The 24,388-nt window shown below is 34.3% G+C and overlaps 1 protein-coding gene and 1 non-coding gene across 4 annotated transcripts; one reads left to right on the top strand and one right to left on the bottom strand.

Moving 5' to 3' along the window:
• Window positions 1-1,946: 1,946 nt before the first annotated feature.
• On the bottom strand, window positions 1,947-24,388 carry LOC134674225 (AP-1 complex subunit sigma-2). Of its 3 annotated transcripts, none has more exons than XM_063532288.1 (5): window positions 24,170-24,387; window positions 23,884-24,062; window positions 23,689-23,797; window positions 21,181-21,318; window positions 1,947-3,084 (listed from the first exon to the last, which is right to left on the bottom strand). In XM_063532288.1, the coding sequence occupies exons 1-5, from the start codon at window positions 24,170-24,172 to the stop codon at window positions 3,040-3,042; spliced, it is 474 nt and encodes a 157-aa protein (XP_063388358.1). In that variant the 5' UTR covers window positions 24,173-24,387; the 3' UTR covers window positions 1,947-3,039. The 3 variants fall into 3 exon arrangements, with proteins under 3 accessions (XP_063388358.1, XP_063388364.1, XP_063388370.1); XM_063532294.1 differs by lacking the exon at window positions 1,947-3,084 and adding an exon at window positions 6,745-7,798; XM_063532300.1 differs by lacking the exon at window positions 1,947-3,084 and adding an exon at window positions 15,686-17,258 and having other exon boundaries at window positions 24,170-24,388.
• Trnap-cgg (transfer RNA proline (anticodon CGG)) lies at window positions 2,595-2,671 on the top strand. Its single transcript has one exon. It is a non-coding gene; the product is annotated as a tRNA-Pro (tRNA).

Here is a 24,388-nt window from a genome sequence, read left to right on the forward strand (position 1 = left end):
CAGAAGTTTTTTATCGTGTGTTATCAAAATAGTATCTACAATTTAGTCAGCCTCATTCTAAATGCTTAGAGCCGTCAGTAAACATCAAAGGATACGTTTTTGGGGCATACACAAATAGAGTAACGTTATGAAAATATAATATGTGTTTTGGCACGAACCCCAGTTAAACAATTAAAACAGAAAGTGCGAAAATTAGACAAAAATACTATTTCTTCATATAAATAAACTGGATCTAGAAACATCAACATCAAAATAGACCAATCGTCATATTGAATACAATATTACGCAAAGATTTGAATATTTTATCTTCTAGCTGCAATAATATATGGTATATGTCGTAAAGCGAAGACCTCTAACCAGTGATCGTACATTTTCCAGCATTTTTGGTGCAGCAGAGGGTGTTAACGGAATTGATATAGATAATTTCAACTGAAATGATAAATTAAGGTTAATATCAACGTAATAAACGCTAATTAATCATTAGGGTTGAAATTATTTATACCAATTCCGTTAACAACACTTCGTGCACCAAAAATGCTGGAAAATGTACGATCCCTGCTTATAACACTAAATAAACATAGAGTCGACATCAACAACAGTCAACTCAATATCCTTCCGAATTTACCGTTTGAACGCCAGGAACCCTTAAAGGCGTCGTAAAAAGTCGTGCCCGTGACGCCATGAACGCCTATAAGTGCTATGGCGTAGGGGAAATACGGACAAAATGGCATATACGGACAAAACGACATAGCGGGTTTATTTCGAATTTGGCGGGCTATAGCGAGGTCAGGAAAATAACAACACGTGACGGCGGCCATTTTTACAATCCTGCGAGAAACCCAGCGCCATTGGGTCAGTCTTTTTGAAGTAACGAGTGAGAACGTGTTTCCTGTCCACAAAAAAATATTTTATTTAATGATTTCTTCGGATTTTTGGTGAGTTTTGTGTTATATTTGTATAGATGGTCAAGCAAATTTTGTCAGTAGAAAAAGGCGCGAAATTCAAATTTTCTATGAGACGATATCCCTTTGCGCCTACATTTTTCAAATTTGCCGCCTTTTTCTACTGACAAGATCTGCTTGACCAAGTATATATTATATTTACTAAAATTGAAGACTTATGATATAAACTTGTGATTTGAGTTAGTATTAATACAATTTTCAATCGATTTAATTAAATATGATTTTTAATGTTTGTTGTGTATATTTGGGCAAAATGACATGCCTATACGATGGACAAAACGACATAGTGTTTGTAATTTGTCCGTAACGTGTGTCGTTTTGTCCGTAGTGCTTCGATTATTTACTTTTGATTGTGACTCTCTAGGAGAGATGCCGTGGGAGCGTCAATTTGCTCAAACTATCGATTCCAGCTCCAATAATGAGGAATTTGCCGCCGAAAACGAGGATGAAGCAAACTGCCCCTGCATTTATTGCAATGATCTTTATTCGCGGTCTAAGCCGGGAGTAAGCTGGTTAAGATGCATGAGTTGTTTTCGTTGGGCTCACGCTTCTTGTGCTGATGTCTCAAAGAATTCTAAAAGATTTATTTGCGAGCTTTATTCCTGAATTTTTGGTATGTCATTATACCCATATTTAGTGTGTCATTTTGTCCATACTATATGGACAAAATGGTTTTTTTGACTCGTCCATTTATTTCTTAATATTTATTTTGATATAGTTCCTATTCAATTAAAAGATTGTATTACTAGTAGTCAATGAACCTAAGATGAGTTTCAATGTATGAGACTGATTATAATTACAATAAATAAAGAAATATGATTCAAAATCAAAACACCCTGTCATTTTGTCCGTACTTCCCCTACGTTGTCAAAGTAACCTTCAAAGTTTCCAGTAAGTACAGTTTTTATTTGCTAGCTTAATGCCAGAAATATTGGCGTGCATGACGTCCTTGGGTTTGACGGCGTTCAAAAGGTTAAATAAAACTAATGGAGCCTTGGATTTTAATACATACTCGTATAGCCATTTCATAATTAAAATATCTATCTTAAAATTAAATTAAGTACATTGCTGCTTGGTTACTAAAACTAGGTGCTTTAAATGCAAGCTCCCATAACTTAAATACGTATAAGCCAAACCTACAAGTAAATATAGCTAGATTTAAAATTAGCAGTTGAGGTGACCACTGAATCAAATCTAGAATTTTTAAGCTTTTCGCCGCCACGTCAATGAAGTAATAAAGTGTCATCAACGCCAAGCCACAATATTGCACATAAACAACCAATAATAACATAACAAGTCGTGGCGTATGGGGCACGACATTTACTGACTTTATATCAAGTCAATGGCGGCGAAAAGGTTAACTGAAAATTAACATTGATCGGTATTAAATTTTGCTTAGTACAAATACAGAGGTCACCTGAAGTGCTGATGTGGATACACGTAGAACATACTGGATGGTAAACCAAGTCAATGAGAAACATTAATAAGATAAGTGAATGACCTAATATGACCAGACAGACCTAGATGAGAAATGTCAATAATATTTTTTAAATCTCGCAGAAATGTGCCTCCCTAAGGCTATAAACTAAAAGGAATGAATGGAATGATTCGCACGCGCCGGAGCGTGTTTTAGCTTCGGTAGCTCAGTTGGTTCAGAGCGATCGGCGCGGTGTTCCGATATGTCGCAAGTTCAAGTCTTGCCCGAAGCGGTGAATCTTTCCATTTTTCCTACATGCGAAAATGTGCTAATTCTATTAATTCTATTATTGGGGTTGTTTTTTATTGGAAATTCAATAATCGATCGAGCATACAATAGGAGCTATCTTCCCAATACAATTTTACATTTGTTTTCTTTCAGATTATAGGCTCATTTAGACGGTGCGAGAACTCGCATGCGAGATTTATTACATTGCGGTATTTGATTGGTCGGCTGAATTACCCAGATGTAGAGTTGGCGCGCCGTCTAAATCAGCCCTATGTAAAGTTTAACATGTCATTCACAATAAATAACTAACCAATCCATTACTGACTAAAACCCGGCGATGTTCTACGCAGCACCCGTCCTGGTCGCGCAGCCCTAGCCCAGCCCGTGGTCCTCGAAGAAGCCCTGGGGGGTCTCCTCCTGCAACAAGGGTCATCACTGAGCCATGGTCGCTCGTGGCCGTGTTAGACCGAGCCATCGCTTTTCGGCGTACATATACAGACTAAGTACAAAAATTTGGGACAACCCTAGAATAGTGAAATGACTGTTTAAGTTACAGAAAATTCTGTTAAACTAAAACTATGAAAGTGACTGAAATTCGACCAGTTTTGTGTCGGGTCATGTGTAATGGGGGCTGACAGACACAGATGAACATGATAAAATTTAAGGGTTCCCTTATTTGCCACTTACCAGCCATTGACTACGGGACCCTAATAGAAGAGATAAGATCTTAAAGTTGACAAGAGAGTGCAAGATAAATATAGACTTGCCTTCGTCGAACTGATGATTAGTTTGTAATTTGGTAACTAAGCATTAGGTACCTACCTATACAATAAATAAATACCATCAAGAAACACGAATGTGGGATAATTGGGAGTAATACACTGAATGCAAAGTAGCTATAGATATACGTACGGAAAGTTTCCAATAAGTTGCAAAGGTGTTCGGAAAATCTTACAAGAAATAAAGGAAGTTGCCATTTTGAAAGGATGAAATATTTGTTCTCCTTAGGAAGTTGTCACAAGTTTCTGAAATCTTGCACGTGGCAATTTTACGCAATATTGCAAACTTTCCGACGACACTTCTGTGTATAAAACAATTCTTACTCGTTACTTATTTATATCATTAACAACTTACCTTTAAAACTATTGAGATATTAGTAGAAAAGATGATATCAATACAAAAAGAGATAAATATATCTTTAAAGTTTCGATACCTATAATTATTAAAAATGAATCCTTCGTTTTTATATCAAAACATCATGTTATTTAAAAATCGGAACTTCCAGCCCCGCTCTCCCCTAATCGTAACTATTTATAAAATAAACAATAAAAATCCTAGTATCTTATTTAAAATATTTATTAGAAGGGAATACAAATACAAAAATAACAAACGTTTTCATCGATGTCTCGAGTGTACCTAAATCAAAATAAATGGAAAACCATGAGGGTATAGATAATTCGATACTTATCTCATGGAGACCTACATTATACTTATGATTAAAGGACGTAAAGTTTATACTAGTGTGTGTATAGTCGAGTTTATAAATATGTATACATTTCTTCACCTTAATCAATGGGGTTGGCCGGTGGAAGTTTTTAGCAGATGGCGCCATCATAGCTTGCCCTGACAATCCCTAGAATTGAGAAAAATTTTTGTTTTTTTAATACCCTAGATGCCAGCCCTTTAATCCAAATCTCATACAAAAAGGGGCAAGCTATGATGGCGCCACCTATGCAAACCTTTGACAGTTGCCAACCCCATTGCAATAAGGTAAAAAAATATGTGTATACATATATATGAACTCGACTGTACAGATGTCCAAAAAACAACACAGGTACAGGTTTCCAAAAAGATGGAAAAGTTCTAAGAAAATTCAAAAAAAATTCTCAAGAAACAAGGTACTTAATGATTTTTTTAGACAGTCACATCTATGTATACACGGTGTAACATGAGTAAACCGAATAATTTTAACAGCGTATTCCTGATCATATTTAGAGACAAAAATGTCCTATAAACTTTTTTGAACTTCGCCTAGTTTCAGAGCTATATTATTAATTTAAAAAAAAAACAAATTTTTATTGTTACATATACAAATACAAATACAAATAATTTATTTATAACACCAAGTTACAGGTCAGGCTTAGGTCTAGGTAATACATTTGGTATATTTATAAATTATGAATCATACTATACAATAGGGTACATAAGTTATGTTAGTGTTAAAGGCCTTTTTGATGGTGATGTTGCTACTATGGGACGTAGTCTAAATATCCTTATTGATAGATGTCAAAAAGTGACAAACAGTAACACTTTGCAAAAAGTAGGTTCTACGAAAAAAAAATTTAAAAATCAATTATAAGTGACAAGTTTACCAATAACATTAATTTTTTATGTACAAATACATTCAAAAAATTGAAAAAACAAAACAAAAAAATTTTTTTTGGCGAAATTGACCTAAACTCATATTACATTTTTTACTTCTTTTGACCTCAGAAATGCGTGGTTAAAATTATTCGGTTTCCTCATGTTACACCGTGTATATGTAATTGTTATGAACTTATGAAATCCAGCACTGGTTTTTTAAAACGAAACTTAACCTAGCTTTCTAAAATCTATGTAGACACCATTTATTACCTAACTCTTTTTTGTGGCACAACTAGTAATCAAAAAACATGTACCTATACAAAAAGTATTCCTATAATATAATGTCAACAAAAAATAATTCTCTTTAATAGGGTAATTCCCCAATAACTGGCCGCTGTTTAGTAACTGGCCACCCTAAACTAAAAATGAATTCTCTTCACCTATAAAAATAATTCATTTCAGTATAAGGTGGCTAGTTATTGAAGGGTGGCCAGTTGAAACCTCATACTAAAATGAATTATAGTTGAATAGAATACATTTTTAGTTTAGGCCAGTAATTGACGATTTACCCTACCTAGTCTAAATAAAATAAACACAATTTAACGTAAAATAACAAGATAAAGATAAGTCAAGTTTGGTAAGTGACTACAAGTCGTTACTACACATGAAAATAACAAGAATTTAAATGATTAATAATATCTATTGGTCCATTATTTTACTTTTAAATATTTAAATTTGAATTTATTTTATTACCAATTCAATTAGTTACATTTAGTATCAATGAATCGGTTCGATTACACGCCAATCAGAATTATTAAAAGTTAAGAGCCAACAGGAGTGGTCATTTCTCCATACAAACGTACTCCTCGTTTTCCTCCGTGGTTTTTGAAGCTAGAGCAATGATTTTTTCAACACAGATTAATATTGTCAATATCTGTGTCGGACCGTTTTGCTTTTTTTGATATTTTTGTTTTTTTAAGGCGCTAGAGTCCTTCAAAAATGGCCAAAATGGCCTAATTGACTATGCCGCAATGAGAGGCGTGGCATTCAAAACTGATATCAATTAGCCAAAAAAGCAAAACGGTCCGACACAGATAATTTCATAATCATTTAGATTTCCAAATTTGGTTACGATTGGTTAAGTTTTGGAGGAGGAAACAGAGGAGTACGAAACCTCGATTTTTGAGATTTTTACGCAGGATTTTTCGCCTTGTCCTTATCGCACTACTTTTAGGTGCCGCTTCCGTAAGCGAGACGGGTATATTTACCTAAAATATTTAAAACTCAGCTCCTGTTTCGTCTTAACTATGTACTGGAATTATAACTCTATCGTCTCGCCCAAGTAAAAAATTAGATATACATATATGAAAAATTGCAAATACACTGGGACATTACTAGAATTTGGAATGAATTAAATATTTTGGCATGTCATTTAGCCATTCATGTAGGTTTCATGATTAGCCATTCAGGATTACCCATGTCACAAACGAGATCAACCAATCATATGCGAGATTATCGATCTCACTAGTGACACGGTGTCCTCAGCACAACACCACAACTTTGAATAATATTAGTCATTTACATTTTATACTGTACAGTCAAGGAATTTAAATTCCGACCCATTTCGTACTTTGTCACAGTGACAATCAATATGAAAGCCGCTAGAGACCTCATACGGTTGTCACTGTGACAAAGTACGAAATGGGTCGGAATTTAAATTCCTTGACTGTACCACATTTTTAAATATGTCAAATGGTTGCATGTAAATATAAACAATTTTGTTTTGTTATCTATTTAAAATCTTAGCATCAAGTTTTTATACATCTACTTTGAGAATATTATCGAAAATTCTATGAAGATAAAAAATAGTAACAAAAATATATAAAAGAATCAACAATTTGATTATGATTAGTTGGCTTTCCATCGCCGCACGCTTAAATTAAGTAATTTCTACATACATGGCAAGTGGCAAGATACATTATTTCCATCGTTTTTCAAAATAAAATTGTGCAAAGACACAATTTAGAAAGAAACACAAATGACAACCCAATTGTCTTGCCAAGTATGTACAGAAAGTTTTTAGTTAGGCAAGGATTATCAAATGCTTTAGAAATGACTTGATACTAATATAGCACAATCACGTGAACCGGAAATTCGTGTTGCTCTAAAATCTAAACAAAAAAAAGATGAATTAATATCGCGCCACAGAATGGATCGATTTAAAATTTCAAAATAAAGCGATTGATAATCCTTTGATTCTAGTAGCAGTAGCGTAACTATACGGCAAAGTGGGCTAAATGCCACGGGCGCTTGGCCCTAATTTGACCGAGAGGCTGTGAGGCCTAGCTGTGAACCTAATTCGATGAATTTGCCCCCAGGGCTCGGAACCGGTATTTTTTTTAAACCCCGAAATAGCCTAATATTTTGAATTATTTTATGCTCTGTACGTAGGACTGAATCATGTATTTAGGTAACAACTTCGTATTATTAGATTGTGCCATTAGAAATGAAATAATAAACCAAAGAACGAAAACGAACGTAATAATACCGGTATTTTTGTATGGAGCAAATACCGGTTTCCGACCCCTGTTTGCCCCAAGCTTCAGTTGGTATAGCTACACCACTGCTTGATTCGCTCTCCAATAATAAAGGCGCGCAGCAAACAGTTTTAGTCTTTGGCAATCCAATGGTGACGGAAGAATCTGGAAGTTTCTGGAGGCCCTCAGAGCAGCCCCACCTCGCGCAGCGCCGCGTCCACCGTCTCGTCCTAACACAAGCTGAATAAAGCAAAGGCGAATCCAACGCACCACGAAATCAAATAGGTACTACAAATTCTACAAAAATGGGTCCAGTCAAAAATACCCACGCTACAATTTTTTTATTTTATTTATTATGTGCATAAAATATTAGTTTTTTAGACATTTTCGAATTAATTGGTGTAGTTCTCTTATATTTTAACTGTGGACTGCACAATTTCTGGAGATGGCCTTGGCTTATAAATGAGTCTTGACGGTTTGCAAAGACCTATTCCGTTTTTTCAGATTCACTCTTTACGAATATATTAGTTAGGTATAATATATTGCTCGATCATTAACATCACGATTTTTTGTAGAAGAATAAATACGAGTAATGTATTCAATTATAGAAAAAAATATGGCACTTTAGTAATGAATATCAAATGCGGTAAACTTATGGTATACCACCACCATCATTTAATTCGAGTAAAGACTATTTGAAAACAGATAAATATTCCAAAACCTGAATATACATAAATACGTAAAATACAATAATAGATAATGCAAAATTTTGCGACTTTAAATGCAAAGGTATATCATATCAATATCATTCACAAATGAACATGCTTGTTTAATACATAACAATTTCTGCAAATTAAAAGAAGATTAGATGTCACCAGATTATAGATGCATACTGTACAAGTGCAAAAGAGATGTAGGGTAAATCATCAATTAATGGTCAAGTGGCCACCGGGTAATAACTGGCCACCAAAAATTTAAAATGCTGGCAGAAATTAAAAATGAATTCTATTAATCTATAGTTTAGGGTGGCCAGTTATTAACGAATTAGTACTATATTCGCTAAAGACACCGCTGGTCTTGAGCGTACGCGTATTAAGGTGGTTCTCCTTGCTCGATTTTCATACAACTTTCTTGGCACCCTAGCTCCTATTATATAGGGTTTCTTCACTTGTATATGTAATGTTTGGGTAGTATATATATTTCTGTCTTCGCTTAACGTAAAAAATACTAGATTTTGATTAAAATTATTAAGAAAAAAGCCTTTGAATATTGGTAAAATTTTGCCTCATTGCTTGTTTGTGTGAGTGATGCTTATAGTATCGGTGTAATTCTAACATGGCGACTTCATTTGACAAGTAATCATTTTTAATTTGTCAAAGGTGTAACAGATGGCACTTTAAAACCGTAACACAGATTACCTGTGTATTTTGTTTTATTTTCACTCAATAGAGGGAGGTATATTTAATGCACAAAGCATGTTACGAGTATACCTACTCATTTAAGAATCTCCTTTCTGATATAATTTCATTCCCAGATTTAATATAACTTAATAATTATTATGATTATTACACAATAAAATACATTTATATATTTATAGAAAGGTCAGTCCAAACAATCATTCGCGTTACGGTCGTCCACCGAAAACCCTTGTGAATTCTGCTTTCTTTTCGGTAAATGTTCTCTGGAAAAGCCTATATTTATTGTAACAATGATTTTTAAACTAAAATACCTAGCTATATTTTTCTCAAAAATATATAGGTATGTGGAGAAAAATGTCATCTTCTTGTAAATAAACAAGATTCTATAATATCTTCTGCTTGTGCATAACAATAACATTAGTAGATGATATTTTTAGGGTTCCGTACCCAAAGGGTAAAATGGGACCCTATTACTAAGACTTCGCTGTCCGTCCGTCTGTCCGTCTGTCTGTCACCAGGCTGTATCTCACGAACCGTGATAGCTAGACAGTTGAAATTTTCACAGATGATGTATTTCTGTTGCCGCCATAACAACAAATACTAAAAACAGAATAAAATAAAGATTTAAATGGGGCTCCCATACAACAAACGTGATTTTTGACCAAAGTTAAGCAACGTCGGGAGTGGTCAGTACTTGGATGGGTGACCGTTTTTTTTTTTTGCTTTTTTTGTTTTTTTTTGCATTATGGTACGGAACCCTTCGTGCGCGAGTCCGACTCGCACTTGCCTGGTTTTTTTCAAAAATGCTGCCTTTCACCCGAGTTAAAACACTCTACTTTTCATTTCGCATACGAGGAAAGTAAAATGCATGTGTTTTTTTAAATACATTTTTATAGTAGGTATTTTTGAGAGTAGGTATTTTCAATTAACAATTTGGCCAAAAGTAATTTATGGAATGGGGAGTCAAATATCAGAATGGAAATTGTATAACAAATCCATTTATACCCAAATTTCAATTGCTTATTGTAAAAAGAATAATAAAATCGTACTTGGAATTGGAACCTAAACTGCTCTAGTGCAGAAACGTATCATTTCCTGCACACCTTTTACAACAACAATGACCCTCTTTCATATATTCGGTCAAATTGTGCTTTTTGAAAAACTAATTATAGCCAGCCTTTTATGAATGTAGTATGATACCTTAGGGTATGGTGCTTTACGCACACTAGCGTCCCTTCCCCTCCCCCTGACGCAACCCACCCTTTTTGCATGAAATATGTCCCGGTTCACAGTTTTTTACATTTTTTGAGGAAAGTATACATTTTAGGAAAAAAGTGTCAATGAAAGAAATAATCCTTAATAAATTCTTAATAAAAAAGGTCATATTCATTTTTTTTATATGATGCACCTAATTCATGTATTAGCTTGTCAAAATTCGAAATAAAATAGTTTTTACTTAGGGTTCGAAACTCATTTATTATACACGGTGTAACATGAGGAAACCGAATAATTTTAACAGCGTATTCCTGATCACATTTAGAGACAAAAATGTCCTATAAACTTTTTTGAAATTCGCCTAGTTTCAGAGTTAATACCAATAAAAAAAAACAAGTTTCTATTGTTACATAGTTCAAAACGCCTTTTTGATGGCGATGTTGCTACTATGGGATTTAGTCTAAATATCCTTATTGATATGTCAAAAAGTGACAAGTAACACTTTGCAAAAACTAAGTTTTACGAAAAAAAAAACATTTTAAGTGACAAGTTTACCAATAGCATTTAATTTTTATATACAAATTCATTCATAAAATTAAAAAAAAACCAAACAAAATTTTTTTTTGGCGAAATTGACCTAAACACATATTACATCTTTTCCTTTTTTTTGACCTCATGTATACATTTTAGGATAAAAGTGTCAATGAAAGAAATAGTTCCTTATTAAATTCTTAGTAAAAAAGGTTATATTCATTTTATAACACTTATTATACAAGGTGTCCTCAAGAAATGCGAAAGATTTTATTTCTGAGGTCAAATTAAAAGAAGGAAAAAATGTTTGTATGACTTTAGGTCAATTTCGCCGAAAACAATTTTTTTTATTGTTTTTAGGGTTCCGTACCTCAAAAGGAAAAAACGGAACCCTTACCCTGTCTGTCACAGCCGATTTTCTCCGGAACTACAGGACCAATCAAGTTGAAATCTGGTACACATATGTAAGTTTGTAAACAAATGAATTTTAAACATGGGGGCCACTTTTGGGGGGTAAATGAAAAAATTAAAAAATAAAAATTTTCAAACTATATCATGTTACATATCAAATGAAAGAGCTTATTGTAAGGATCTCAAATATATATTTTTTATAATTTTCGAATAAACAGTTTAGAAGTTATTCAAGAAAATAGGCAAAAAATGACTATTCCCCCCTCCCCCTTTATCTCCGAAACTACTAGGTTTAAAATTTTGAAAGAATACATAAAATAGGTCTATACCTATAGATGACAGGAAAACCTATTAGAAATGTACAGTCAAGCGTGAGTCGGACTTAATTACAGTTTTTGATCCGACTCCTACGGATTTTTTAAAGATTTCACTCACGTTTCGCATAAATAATGTTTAGTTTTAAGTTTATAAAATACATATGTATGTTAGTCTGTAAGGTATTTGTAATATGGGCCTTGTTCCCTGAATTAAATATCTAAATAAATAAAATAAAAAATACATTGTTAAAAATTGTGTAATATACGGAATCCTTGGAACGCGAGTCCGACTCGCACTTGGCCGCCATTTTTTAATTTTTTGAATATATAATATATGTATGTACATAAAAAGTAAATGTTATTGGTAAACTTGTCAGTTAACATGGATTTTTACTTTTTTTTCGTAAAACATAGTTTTTGCAACGTGTTACTTAACTGTCACTTTTTGACATATCAATAAGGATATTTAGACTAAATCCCATAGTAACAACATCGCCATCAAAAAGGCGTTTTGAACTATGTAACAATAAAATCTTGTTTTATTTTTTTAAATTGGTATTAACTCTGAAACTAGCCGCATTTCAAAAAAGTTTATAGGACATTTTTGTCTCTAAATATGAAAGGATTATTTCTTTCATTGACACTTTTTTCCTAAAATATATTCTTTCCTCAAAAAATGTAAAAAACTGTGAACCGGGACATATTTCATGCAAAAAGGGGGGGTTGCGTCAGGGGGAGGGGAAGGGACGCTAGTGTGCGTAAAGCACCATACCCTATGGTATCATACTACATTCATAAAAGGCTGGCTATAATTAGTTTGTCATCCCCATACATTAGAATAGAACACAATTTAACCGAATCAATAGCATGAGAAATGAAACGGATATTTCTTGTTTTCTTTGCATTAGCATTTTTCTCTCGATAATTTAATCAATTTGCAACATAAGTAGAAGAATCCTCATATATCCATAAATATCAAAATATAAAAGGACATACATTTTCAGAAGATTTCCCCGCGTGCGACGTTGCCAAATGGTTTAAAGTACAACATGCTCGCAACGTTTGGATGTCAATAAGTCGACAATGAAAAATTATATTTCAAATCAATTTAAACTTGATATTTTTGACAGTAATGGGTTACTTAAATAAGAAGGCATTTTTCACCCGGGTCTACTATGGTCAAATGGTCTAGTGGCTTTTAGCTACTGAGTATAAGTTTAACAAGTTGAACAGCATGACAGGGTTCAAACCACGAACAAAGACTCATTTCTTTTTGTATTTATTTATTTATTTTGTTTCATCTTTTTGGTAATTTTATATGCCTTATTTTAAAAGTTATTTTAAGTAAATGTGTTGTATTTGATTATTTCATGTAGGTATATCATTTCAATAAAATTTTGGAAACTTTTATTTTATACCTGGTCAAGCAAATCTTGTCAGTAAAAAAACCGGGCAAGTGCGAGTCGGACTCGCGCACGAAGGGTTCCGTACCATTATGCAAAAAAAAACGGTCACCCATCCAAGTACTGACCACTCCCGACGTTGCTTAACTTTGGTCAAAAATCACGTTTGTTGTATGGGAGCCCCATTTAAATCTTTATTTTATTCTGTTTTTAGTATTTGTTGTTATAGCGGCAACAGAAATACATCATCTGTGAAAATTTCAACTGTCTAGCTATCACGGTTCGTGAGATACAGCCTGGTGACAGACGGACGGACGGACGGACAACCCTGTCATGCTGTTCAACTTGTTAAACTTATACTCAGTAAGTTTAACAAGTTGAACAGCATGACAGGGTTCAAACCACGAACAAAGACTCATTTCTTTTTGTATTTATTTATTTATTTTGTTTCATCTTTTTGGTAATTTTATATGCCTTATTTTAAAAGTTATTTTAAGTAAATGTGTTGTATTTGATTATTTCATGTAGGTATATCATTTCAATAAAATTTTGGAAACTTTTATTTTATACCTGGTCAAGCAAATCTTGTCAGTAAAAAAACCGGGCAAGTGCGAGTCGGACTCGCGCACGAAGGGTTCCGTACCATAATGCAAAAAAAAAACGGTCACCCATCCAAGTACTGACCACTCCCGACGTTGCTTAACTTTGGTCAAAAATCACGTTTGTTGTATGGGAGCCCCATTTAAATCTTTATTTTATTCTGTTTTTAGTATTTGTTGTTATAGCGGCAACAGAAATACATCATCTGTGAAAATTTCAACTGTCTAGCTATCACGGTTCGTGAGATACAGCCTGGTGACAGACGGACGGACGGACGGACAGCGAAGTCTTAGTAATAGGGTCCCGTTTTACCCTTTGGGTACGGAACCCTAAAAAGGCGCGAAATCCAAATGTTCTATGAACGATATCCCTTCGCGCCTACATTTTTCAAATTTGCCGCCTTTTTCTACTGACAAGATCTGCTTGACCAGCTATACTTCGTCGATAGTTGACTTCTTATGTACCTATTCTGCGATCCTAATTAGCCTCATGCATGACTTTTTTTTAATTATTTTAATCATTATTTATATCCTTTGAAAACCGGAAAATAAAAATACTTTTATAAATCTTCCCATAATATTATTAAAAAATAATTAAAATACTGAAAATATATTACTCACGTAAGTTTAGTTTCGAAGAATAACATACGCTTAAAATAATTCAAAAGAGAATGCTAAAATTATAAAATAAAAAAAAACTGGCATTGTCGGGGTTTGAACCATGTATCTTAGCTACAATCAGATTTTTTTCAAAATAGAGGCTACGGGTGCCACGAGCACATGACAGTTGATGGTCGAAAACATTAGTTGCTTCTGAATGCCTTGTAATTCTTAATCGTTGCTCAAACAAGAATTTATTATTTAATTTCCAATCTTTTTTCAACAATAAACATTTCATCCGCTGCGCCCTCTAGGTTACTTTACTGTAACATTACGAATCTGCTGACATTTGACACTGACTTTAAGGTGACTTTAAGTACGTAAGTGTGCGTGAATGCAAGAAATTGCAATATTTTGCAGTTGGATTCCGGTAATAACGAAATGAGACAATGTTGAGTTGAACATGTCTCGATTTGGATGTAGTATTTTTTATAGTTTTCGCACATATCAACACATCTTATGAAACTTTGTATTTTGGGAGAAATAGTGAAAATCCACAATTCGTGCACAGTGACGCCATCTTTTGGCTGATAATCGGCATCCCATCCCTAGACATCCACCTTAATGGGTTCTAATTCTAAGCATCTAACGACATCTAATGATCTTATAATTTCAGCAGCTGATTGCTCAGATCGTTGTTAACCACCACCATCAGGTCTGAGGGTCCACGGCGAACATGGAAAAACATGTATTTCAAGCTCCGTCACTCAAATTTCGATATTCGTGGTAGACCCCTTAGGACAGGAATGTCCGTAGCATGAGTTTATTTTATGTTTAAAGTGCATAAATGTAGCAATTCACTCAGTCTACCTAATACCGGGTAACTGGTGAGTAGCTGGTGTTAGAGCAGATTTCCCCAAGGACACAACCTTCAAGACAGTATTCAATTTCAGTTGCAATAATAGGATCAAGTATAAAAGAGAACGATGATTTCATCCCATTCAGTAAGTCTTTATTTACAACTACTGTAAAACCGCCCAACTATAAATATTCCGAAAGCCCAAGTATAGTTGCAAACTAACTTGAATATGTTCGTTCAGGTGTGACTTGACTATTATTTAAATATCGTAGTTCTAGGGTAAAATATTTACAAACATGGAAGTAAAAACTCGGACAACACCAGAAAAGAAATGAAAAAGATACTTATAGTATGAATTTTGACAAATGATTTTTACTATGTAATAATATGAGCGCTTGCCTACATTGAGGTGGTCAATCGTCCTACAATACCAAAACATGTTATATGTACAGAGACTTGAACCTTAAAACCACCACGATACAGCAGCTTTTTAAATGACATTTTTGCGTTGCCACGCGCTCAAAACGGGAGCCTACCACTCGCACAAGAGAAACAATAGTTTTTGTTTCACACTATAATTACGTTAAAAATTCATAATATAATTACGTTATGAATATGTAGACCTTAGTTGTATTACTGGACTATAGTTGCGTGATTTTACAGTACTTATTAGAGAGAAATGGAAACTTAAGTTACGGCTGGCTTTCCCTGTTTCAAACCAACTCATGCTACGGCAGAGGTTAGGTGCATGCAAGAAAACAGAGTTTTAGTTGAAACCAATGTATTTCGACATCCCATTACAGCAAATGCATGAACAGCGAGAATATATGACACTGTTTTACTGAGAGATACAAACAGACGAACAAGCAGCAATGATAAATCAAAATCACACTTAAATTACAAATGACTGAGATGCTTAAAAAAACGTAGATATAAAACGGTATTTAGATTAAAAACATGTGTCTAACACGCCGACAGAAATGGTTTAGTTTTATACTTTTAAAAAGTATACTCTTTTTCTATCAATAGCAAAAAATTATGTATATATTTGAAATATATATATACACGTTATCCCAGTAGAACAGTGTACTAGAATACATTATTAATACCGATCAGTTAAACAAAACTACACAAAAATATGAAGCATACTGACATGTACTACTTGTTCGTTACATTTATTAAATATACAGGCCCAGAACACAACATGCAGGGAACACATAACTCACTTTAAGATTCCCCGTATGGTATTAATTATAACATTTTGGACTAAGTAAACGAATTTGAGCAAATGGCACAAAGTACTAATTAGTATCGTTAAATTTCTCTAAAATGTTTCATGTAATTGGAAAAAATGTGTCTTAGGTGAGATCACAAAAGAGATAAGATGAGACTGGTATCTAATATCTATATGTATACCTAATATTCTAAGTTACATCATAAGACTCTAGTTCAAATTTTCCATGTATTCTGGGACTTACAAATAAATATTTATTACACTATAAATAAGATCTAAATTCCATATTCATCTACTTATTTATATTATTTATGAATTGCTAATAAATTTGTATGTGTATGAATGCCACTGAGTGTATATGTATAAATAGTAAAAAAGAAATGAACATAATAAATACCTAATTAATAACCAACATCATATACAGTTGAACTAAATAATAATATTATGTGCATGCAAAAAATAAATTCGCCTGACAGTCAAAATATTCTTGTCACTAATGAGACATGATGGCACGATTGAGATTGCATTTCCTTTAAGAGTCCGTATGCAACGTTGTGTTAATTTTACTCAACTTATTTTTGCTATTTTAGAGTTTGTAAGAAAATTTGTTTTCATGCATATTACAAAAGATCGTTTCAATTCGGAATAAATAAGCTGTAGCTGTTTATAGATGATTAAATTCATCTTTGAATAATCAACATTAAATCAAACGGCAAAAACGAATAGAGAAAGGTTTTATATAAAAGCACCGCAAAAGTAGAGAAAGCTTGTTTTTTATAACAGTATGCATAAACGCGACAATCTTAAACGAATCATCAAAAGTTCATTCTTGCAAAAACAACACTTCAAACTAGCATACAAATCACAAACTCTGTGCGTAAGATTTTTTCAGATAGTGGACGGACTCTTAAAGCAATCGGAATAACTAGATGACAAACATGACATTGATTGAAACACAAGTCGAGACCGTCCACGGTCTCTAATAGTCGCAACTGTCAGAAGGTTGAAAATAACAGGAAAGAAGCGAAGCATGGTGGGTCTACGGAATACAGACTTAGGGGTTTGTGTCCTGCGGGTCAGTGCAACAATCCATCGTTCAGGTCCTGGCATGCGTACGTACACCAAACAGGGTTAAGTGCAGGGTAGGGTAGCCACTCATACCCGTATGTTACATTACAAATTCATTACATAGTAAAGTAGGGACGCAAAGCATGAAGGATTTCGTAAATTGACCATACATACACGGTGGCTAAAAAATAACTGCATTCCCCTCCTCGAAATGTATGGTACAGCCAAATTTTTTTTGCGTTTTCGGGGTAGGTTCGGGGCCATAATAAAAGTTCCTAACAAAACCTCCCTGGCAACTACAATGCAGTTAGTTATTACAAGCTTTTATTTAGTTTCACCTGACCGTTGTCTGTCTGTGAATCTTGTAAGTTAAATTTGATCCACTTCCCGGTTTCCGATTGAGCTGAAATTTTGCATGCATGTATAAATCGGATGACAATGCAATATTATGGTACCATCGAGCTGATCTGATGATGGAGACAGGAGGTGGTCATAGGAACTCTGTGATGAAACAACACAACCTAATTGTGTTAGGGGTTTTTAGAATTGTCTCGATGAGTATTAGTTGTCTGTTGTAAGAAAAGTACAGTCAGCGATAAAAGCTTGTACCAAAAATGTTTTTTTTGCCAAAAACTTATTTTTTAGCCTTTTAGTTATTAATTATGCGATAGATATAGGAATCGGCGGGTCAGTGTACATTGTACAGTCACGCTCCGTGATTGTAGAGCCATTTAGGTTTCTAGCTAAATTGGACATTCCATGGCGTAAGTATTGAATAACCAATTTAGCTAGGATTTTAGGATTTAATGATTGTTGGTGTTTTTGTATTTCATGCCTATTTGTATGGAATGTGTATTTATAGTTTTGTTGTGTATTCGTTTTATGATAAGTGATGGAGGTTAGATTAAGTACCTAATATTGTTTTAGTTATTGTATTTTTTGGACTAGTTGTAGATATATGTACCTATTTATATATTAGTTTTATATAATCTAGTGTAATGACTATTGTGTGGCTGTAATATGTTGGACTATGTGATTATCAATAAATAAACTAAGTTGTTATTTAGCTAGGACCCTAAATGGTTCAACAATTACGGAGCGTGACCGTACGGTATCATTCGTGCTTAAGGGCTCATTTAGACGATGCGAGAACTAGCATGCGAGTTTCATTACATTGCGGGTATTGATAGGTCGGTTGAATTGGACGTGACCAACAGTCCGCAATGTAACTAAAATCGCATGCGAGTTGACGTTTAGCTTTAACATCCATACTTTAGACCTTGTGCACATGCAGCAAGGTATATAATTGAACTAATTTTCTGATGTAACATACGTTATGTGTGGTGGATAATGCCGCCTAGTTGCCTCTTTGCCGGACTTGTAAAACAACGTGTTAATAAGGTCTCTGTAATTAATTCTGTTTATAGGTGAACAGAATTCATTTCTAGTTTGGGGCGGCCAGTTACTAAAACTGGCCAGTTACTGGCGAATTACCTACATCTATCGTTTAAAAAAAATAAGTTATTTTTGGCGGTCCGACAAAGACGTAACTGAAAGTCACTCCGCCAAGAAACGCAAATGTAATGCATAATTATTTACCTTCGTATTTTCACGGAAACGTACGAATGTGTCTTGCTATTTCAGTCAGTCTCGGTACAAAAAGTACTGAGGTTGATTGAAGTAGCATGACAAATATGAACGTTTCCGAGAAAATACGAAGGTTCGAGATTGACCTAAGAATGCCTCGACTTGGCTTCGTTACAATAAAGATTATCGACAATTATTTATTTGGTAATGAAAGAATTTATGTCACTTAGTGTTTAAGAATATTTTTTTAAAGTTGTTCTTAAACAAAGTAACTTTGTTACTAGTACCGAACGGATTAGATTCCTGGCGTGAGTGACTTGCGCGGGCTACCAAAGATTTTATAGCATTAAAACAAATATAGACAGTTTTCAATAGAAAGAAGAAAAACTTATATAATTCCTGTATATTGAATAATTATTTGCAGTTTAATAATAAATATTGTATCATTAGCACATTGGTATTTCTCTAATAATTAGTTTTGTATACTGAGAAGATATATTATTTTAAGTTAGATTTAAGTCATTTTAATGTATTAGGCACTATAGAAGCATTATAGTAATTAATATTATATTGCCATAACGTTGTAGGAGTGATATTGAACCAAATCATCTAATAAGTCGAAAGTAGCTACTATTAGCTTTTACAAAGATTTTGTTATGTTATATTATGGTTTTCAGACGATTTGTTTCGTAAGTTTATATTATTATTGGAATATATATATGAGATTAGAGCAGAGTAGAATTATGTAATTTTATATTTAGAATATTCGATATGTAGCAGTAATAGTAGTAATTTGATATGTGTGCAATAATTGATCAAAATTGGATTGTCTCTATTTCTCTCTGTCAATTAGAGTAAGAGATAAAGGGGTGAAAGAGTCCTCTAGTGTTTAGAATAAGGACTAAATGTTGTATAAGTATATGTACTAGGAAAAGGCAGTGCTCCTACCTAAATATAAGTGACAGTTAACAACTAGGAAAGGCACTACTGAGGCCACTGTCCTATTACTGGTCCTTTTTATATTCTAATTTTAACATTTAACTTTAAACCTATTCGTTATTCTGCAAGACGGACTAGATGCAAATTGTGACTATTTCAAGAGTTGTTTGACAGTTAAATATTACGATAGCACAGCTATTAAGACTTAAAGACAGCGGCTCCATTTTAAGGATTTCTTTTTAACACATTCAGTGCCACCCCGCCATACAATAAATCCGCGCCAGGCCACAACAATTTCGTCAAATAAAGCAGTAGTACCACGATTTCGACTATCGGGTCGTCCGGCCTGGGAACGAAATCACAAAATACCCGATAGTCGGGTTTACGGAACTGAATGTGTTAAAAAAGGTACCTAAATGTTTAAGATTTTGTTCATTCAAGAATGTCCAGGCCTTATCCACATGCACTAGAATTCTAAATGTTTAATAGGAATATCACGTTAAAACGGCTATTTCTATGTCTGTGTATAACATTTTCCCATGAGACATATATTCTTATTGGTATCTTTCTGAACAGATACTACATATATGTCTTGAATGTTGATAGTTTTCTATGAATTTGAAAAACGACTTAAGATGCTGCATATGAATGAAATAAACTGTCATACAACTCTTGTGGATTAACTTTTATAGTTAAATAGGAATGTCATTTAGGACTAGTGTATAAACCATACTAATATTGCAAAATCCCAAACCTAGTCTAAAAGTGGTACGAGGATAAGATATGTTAGAGCTAGATATAAATATGTTTTGTTTCACTCTAACATGTATCCCGTTTAGACATACAGCAAGATATACAGTGTATAGTATGCTTAAGATTTTTAATCCCGAAACCTAAAAACTTAACACTATTGATGTGTAATAAATGCCTTAATTTGTCAAATTATAAAGATAAGTCAATAATTAAATATCAACCTTAATTAACGAAATAAAAATGAGCAAACTTAATAGGGCATTGTGGTTAATAATGTCAGTATTTTTTCTGATATGTTTTTTTAATTCAAATGCTTTCACAATCTTATTATCGATTCCCTAGTTCACGAGTACTAATTACACGGAAAATTTTGTCGTAATAGACCTTTTGTTTGCACACTATAGTACTAATTGTCTAATTACAACTAAATATTCGCCGTAATTAGTACGATTGTGAACTAGGGTAATACTAATTATCTCTGCCGCAAAGAATATTTTATTAAAATGAGCGTTTTTATTCATTAAATGAAAATATCGCTATATTTTAATAACAAAACTTCCCATGCCCGATGACTCGGCGCGGGCCTAAATATGTCTATGTCTCGCTTAAGTTTTGTTATTAAAATACTATAATTTGGTATGAATCCCTTCACACAAGCTCATTGTCCTGGCTACTAACCTCCTGCAGAAGATCCTGTGCAGCGATGGCCTTCAGCACATTCTTCTTGCTGGTCTCCTGCAGCTCTCCGCCGAGCACCAGCTCATCGAGGATGAAGTAGGCTTTCTCGAAGTTGAAGATTATGTCCAGCTCGCACACCTGAAGCGATCAGTTTAAATTATTAATATTTTGTATCCTACTGTAAAGGCTCGTCTCCATATCGCGCGGCAAGCTATTGAACATTGGCTCGCGCGGCAGCAGCGCGCAATGGATACCAGGCTGTCGCGCGAGCCAATTCGATCATTGGCGCGCTCGAACGCGCCGCGGGACGAACCATTCATTGTCGGTTTTTCGACGCGCGGCAAAGGAATGTTCGCGCGCAATTGGGACAGGTGTGTATACATATATTTCAGTTGGCTCGCACCGGCAGCATACATGGATAATGAAATGTGTCGTACTTTAATTAAATTATAGGGCACTAAACAGTTTTTATGGAACAGTAAATGTAGTGAATATTGCAACAGTAATTTTTTTTATTTGGCTATATGTACTTCGTTCCGAATAATTAATTTTTGTGATATAATGTGGTCGATCATCGGATCGCCTGCCGCGCGCGGCCGCCGCGCATAAGTTCAAGATGGTGCCGAAATTGGCTCACAAGCCAAAATACAGGTTTGCCGCGGTCGAACATTGCTTGCGCGGCCACCGCGCGATATCGAGACGCGCCTTAAGCCTAGCACAGAGGCGCAAGGATCTCGCCCGCAAGATACACTACCTGTCTTTTACTAACTGTATTTATAGATTTTCCAATAGAACTCTGATACTATAAATTGGTATTTTGATGGTAATACAACAAACTGGACATGAAACCTCTAAATTAATATAAAAATCAGTGGTGAATAAATCCTGAAATAAAAGTATAATTGATCCTTTACTCAGCTAAATAAATTATTGAAAGTCCATTCACAAAAAGAATGGATGTGGATGAAGTTAATGGCTGTAAAGTATCGAATTTAAATTGATGTGAGACATACTACAGTTGCCTTCAGAATCTCGCGAACTAAATTGACAGGTCAATGTGCACAAATGATACCACAGTTTGGCCAGTGCTGTGCATATCGATATTTTCAAAAAAGTTTGAATTAGAGAATATCGCGAGAATTCGCCGTTGGGGCGCTACTGTTGCGCGGTCAGTTAAAATGTATTTTTAAGTTATTTAAGTTATTTTACAAATGTTACTTGCTATTTCGAAAATTGTGCAATGTTATAGTAATAGAGACAAGAGATATGAACATATTGTAATTAAATAATAGTTATTTGTTTTACAAGGGGGCAAAGTTGTTGTTTAACCGCTCGTGCTAATATTGATACCCGAGCAAGCGAAAGATTCCAAAATTGAACCACGAGCGTAGCGAGTGGTTCGAAAATGGAATCTTGAGCGTTGCGAGGGTTTCAAAGCACGAGGGTTAAACAAAATTTGCCCCCGAGTGAAACACAAAATTTTTCACCACACCAACCGGAAGCAAATATTAAATGTCAAACAAAATCAAACCAAATCAAATCCAAATGAATATTATTAAATATTTATCATCCAAAATCATCATTTAAAAGTTATTTCTACCAGCAAACATAAGAAACCAACTCAAAATTTGCATTTGATTACTTTTGTCTCACATGTGAATAAAATGCAACTTTGCTATCAGTTTTTGAAGTGCAAAGTAAGCCTTTCCGACTTGGTGTGGTGAAAATATTTTATTTTGTTTTATTTGTCAGGAAAACTCACAGCTAGAGTAACAAGTTGTAGGTGATAACATAGAAACAGTGATTATGGCTCAAAAAAAAAGGCCGGCCCAGTCCGGGAAATATTTCGTACATGTGATTAATTTCTCATTTAATTTGTGTGGTGTGGACGCTCAAAATTAAATCGTCTCGGTGATCCCTATTGCTTCGATTGTAAAGACCAGTCCCTAAACTGGACATTCTAGTTGACAATTATGTCAGAATTTAAATAATTATGGATCAATCTAATCTACCAGCCACATGTATAAAAATAAATCACCAATTTTAGATTTATGGCGGCAACCGAGCTCTTGAAATAAACAAGTTGCCCCCAAACCTGCATACTAACATTGAAATTTGTCAATTTCGTATCTGCACCTCCTGATTTGATCGGTAACGTCACAATCTTACAATCGAATTAACCACTTTTCTCTTCACATGAATATAAATCGAAATCGTTTGTGACCCCTTTATAATTATTACATGGGTAGTAAGTGCAATATCGTTTTATCTATATCATTTTATCGACATGTACTCGTGACTATTTTTTCTTTGCTATTCCTGGTATCATTTTATTTGTCAAACTCATGTCAATTTAGTTCGCGAGTTTCTGGAGGCGACCTTAATACTGCTCACTGTAGTGTTAGTGCTTGAGAAAGGTGACCTGGGCTCTCGAAACATATCGCGCGAGTGACTTAAAACAAGTGAGTCTAAACCGTAAAATTATTCAAGGCTGTAAAGAATGCTTACGCTGCCAAAGTATTTATCGAGAAGCTCGACATAGCGGTGGATGAGCTCCAGGGTCAGCAGCTCATTGTCCTCCTGCTCCATGGCGCAGCAGAAGTACAGGGACGCGTATCTGAGGATAAGGATTCGAATGTTGATGAATGTTCTACGTCAAGCCCAGATTTATTGGACAATAATGTCGCATTACTTATACCATACCTCTTATATACTACTTTCACATCTTTCCACTCGAGAAAAGAGCACATTTTCGGCTTCCGCGCCAGCACTGTAGTGATAAGTTCACGGGTAATTTTCTTTTTCAGTTTATCAGGGTGGGCCACGTACCATTTCTGTAGACGTAACTTGCCTTGCCGACTAAATAGGAGCATAAATTGCATCTGGAAACATTCATAAATTAGTCATAGATCATCTTAACTATTTTCTAGTTGGGCACATACAGGGAATGTTTCAAATTCTTAAAAAAAAAGTCACACAAGGTACATACCATCTTACTTAAGTTTGCCTTTACGTTACTTCTAAAAGGTTTAAGGAATGTCTAGACGAAAACAGTAACTTATAACATCAGGATATTACAATAAATCACGCAATTAATCCAACTGTTTTACAATAATATAAAGTTACTCAGTAAAATCTATAAAAAGTAAAACTATTTCTTCAATCTTGTTCGATCGCTTGACATAATTTTTGTGACATGACAGGGCTT

Source organism: Cydia fagiglandana, chromosome 2 (assembly GCF_963556715.1).
Source record: "Cydia fagiglandana chromosome 2, ilCydFagi1.1, whole genome shotgun sequence".
Lineage (NCBI taxonomy): Eukaryota > Metazoa > Arthropoda > Insecta > Lepidoptera > Tortricidae > Cydia > Cydia fagiglandana.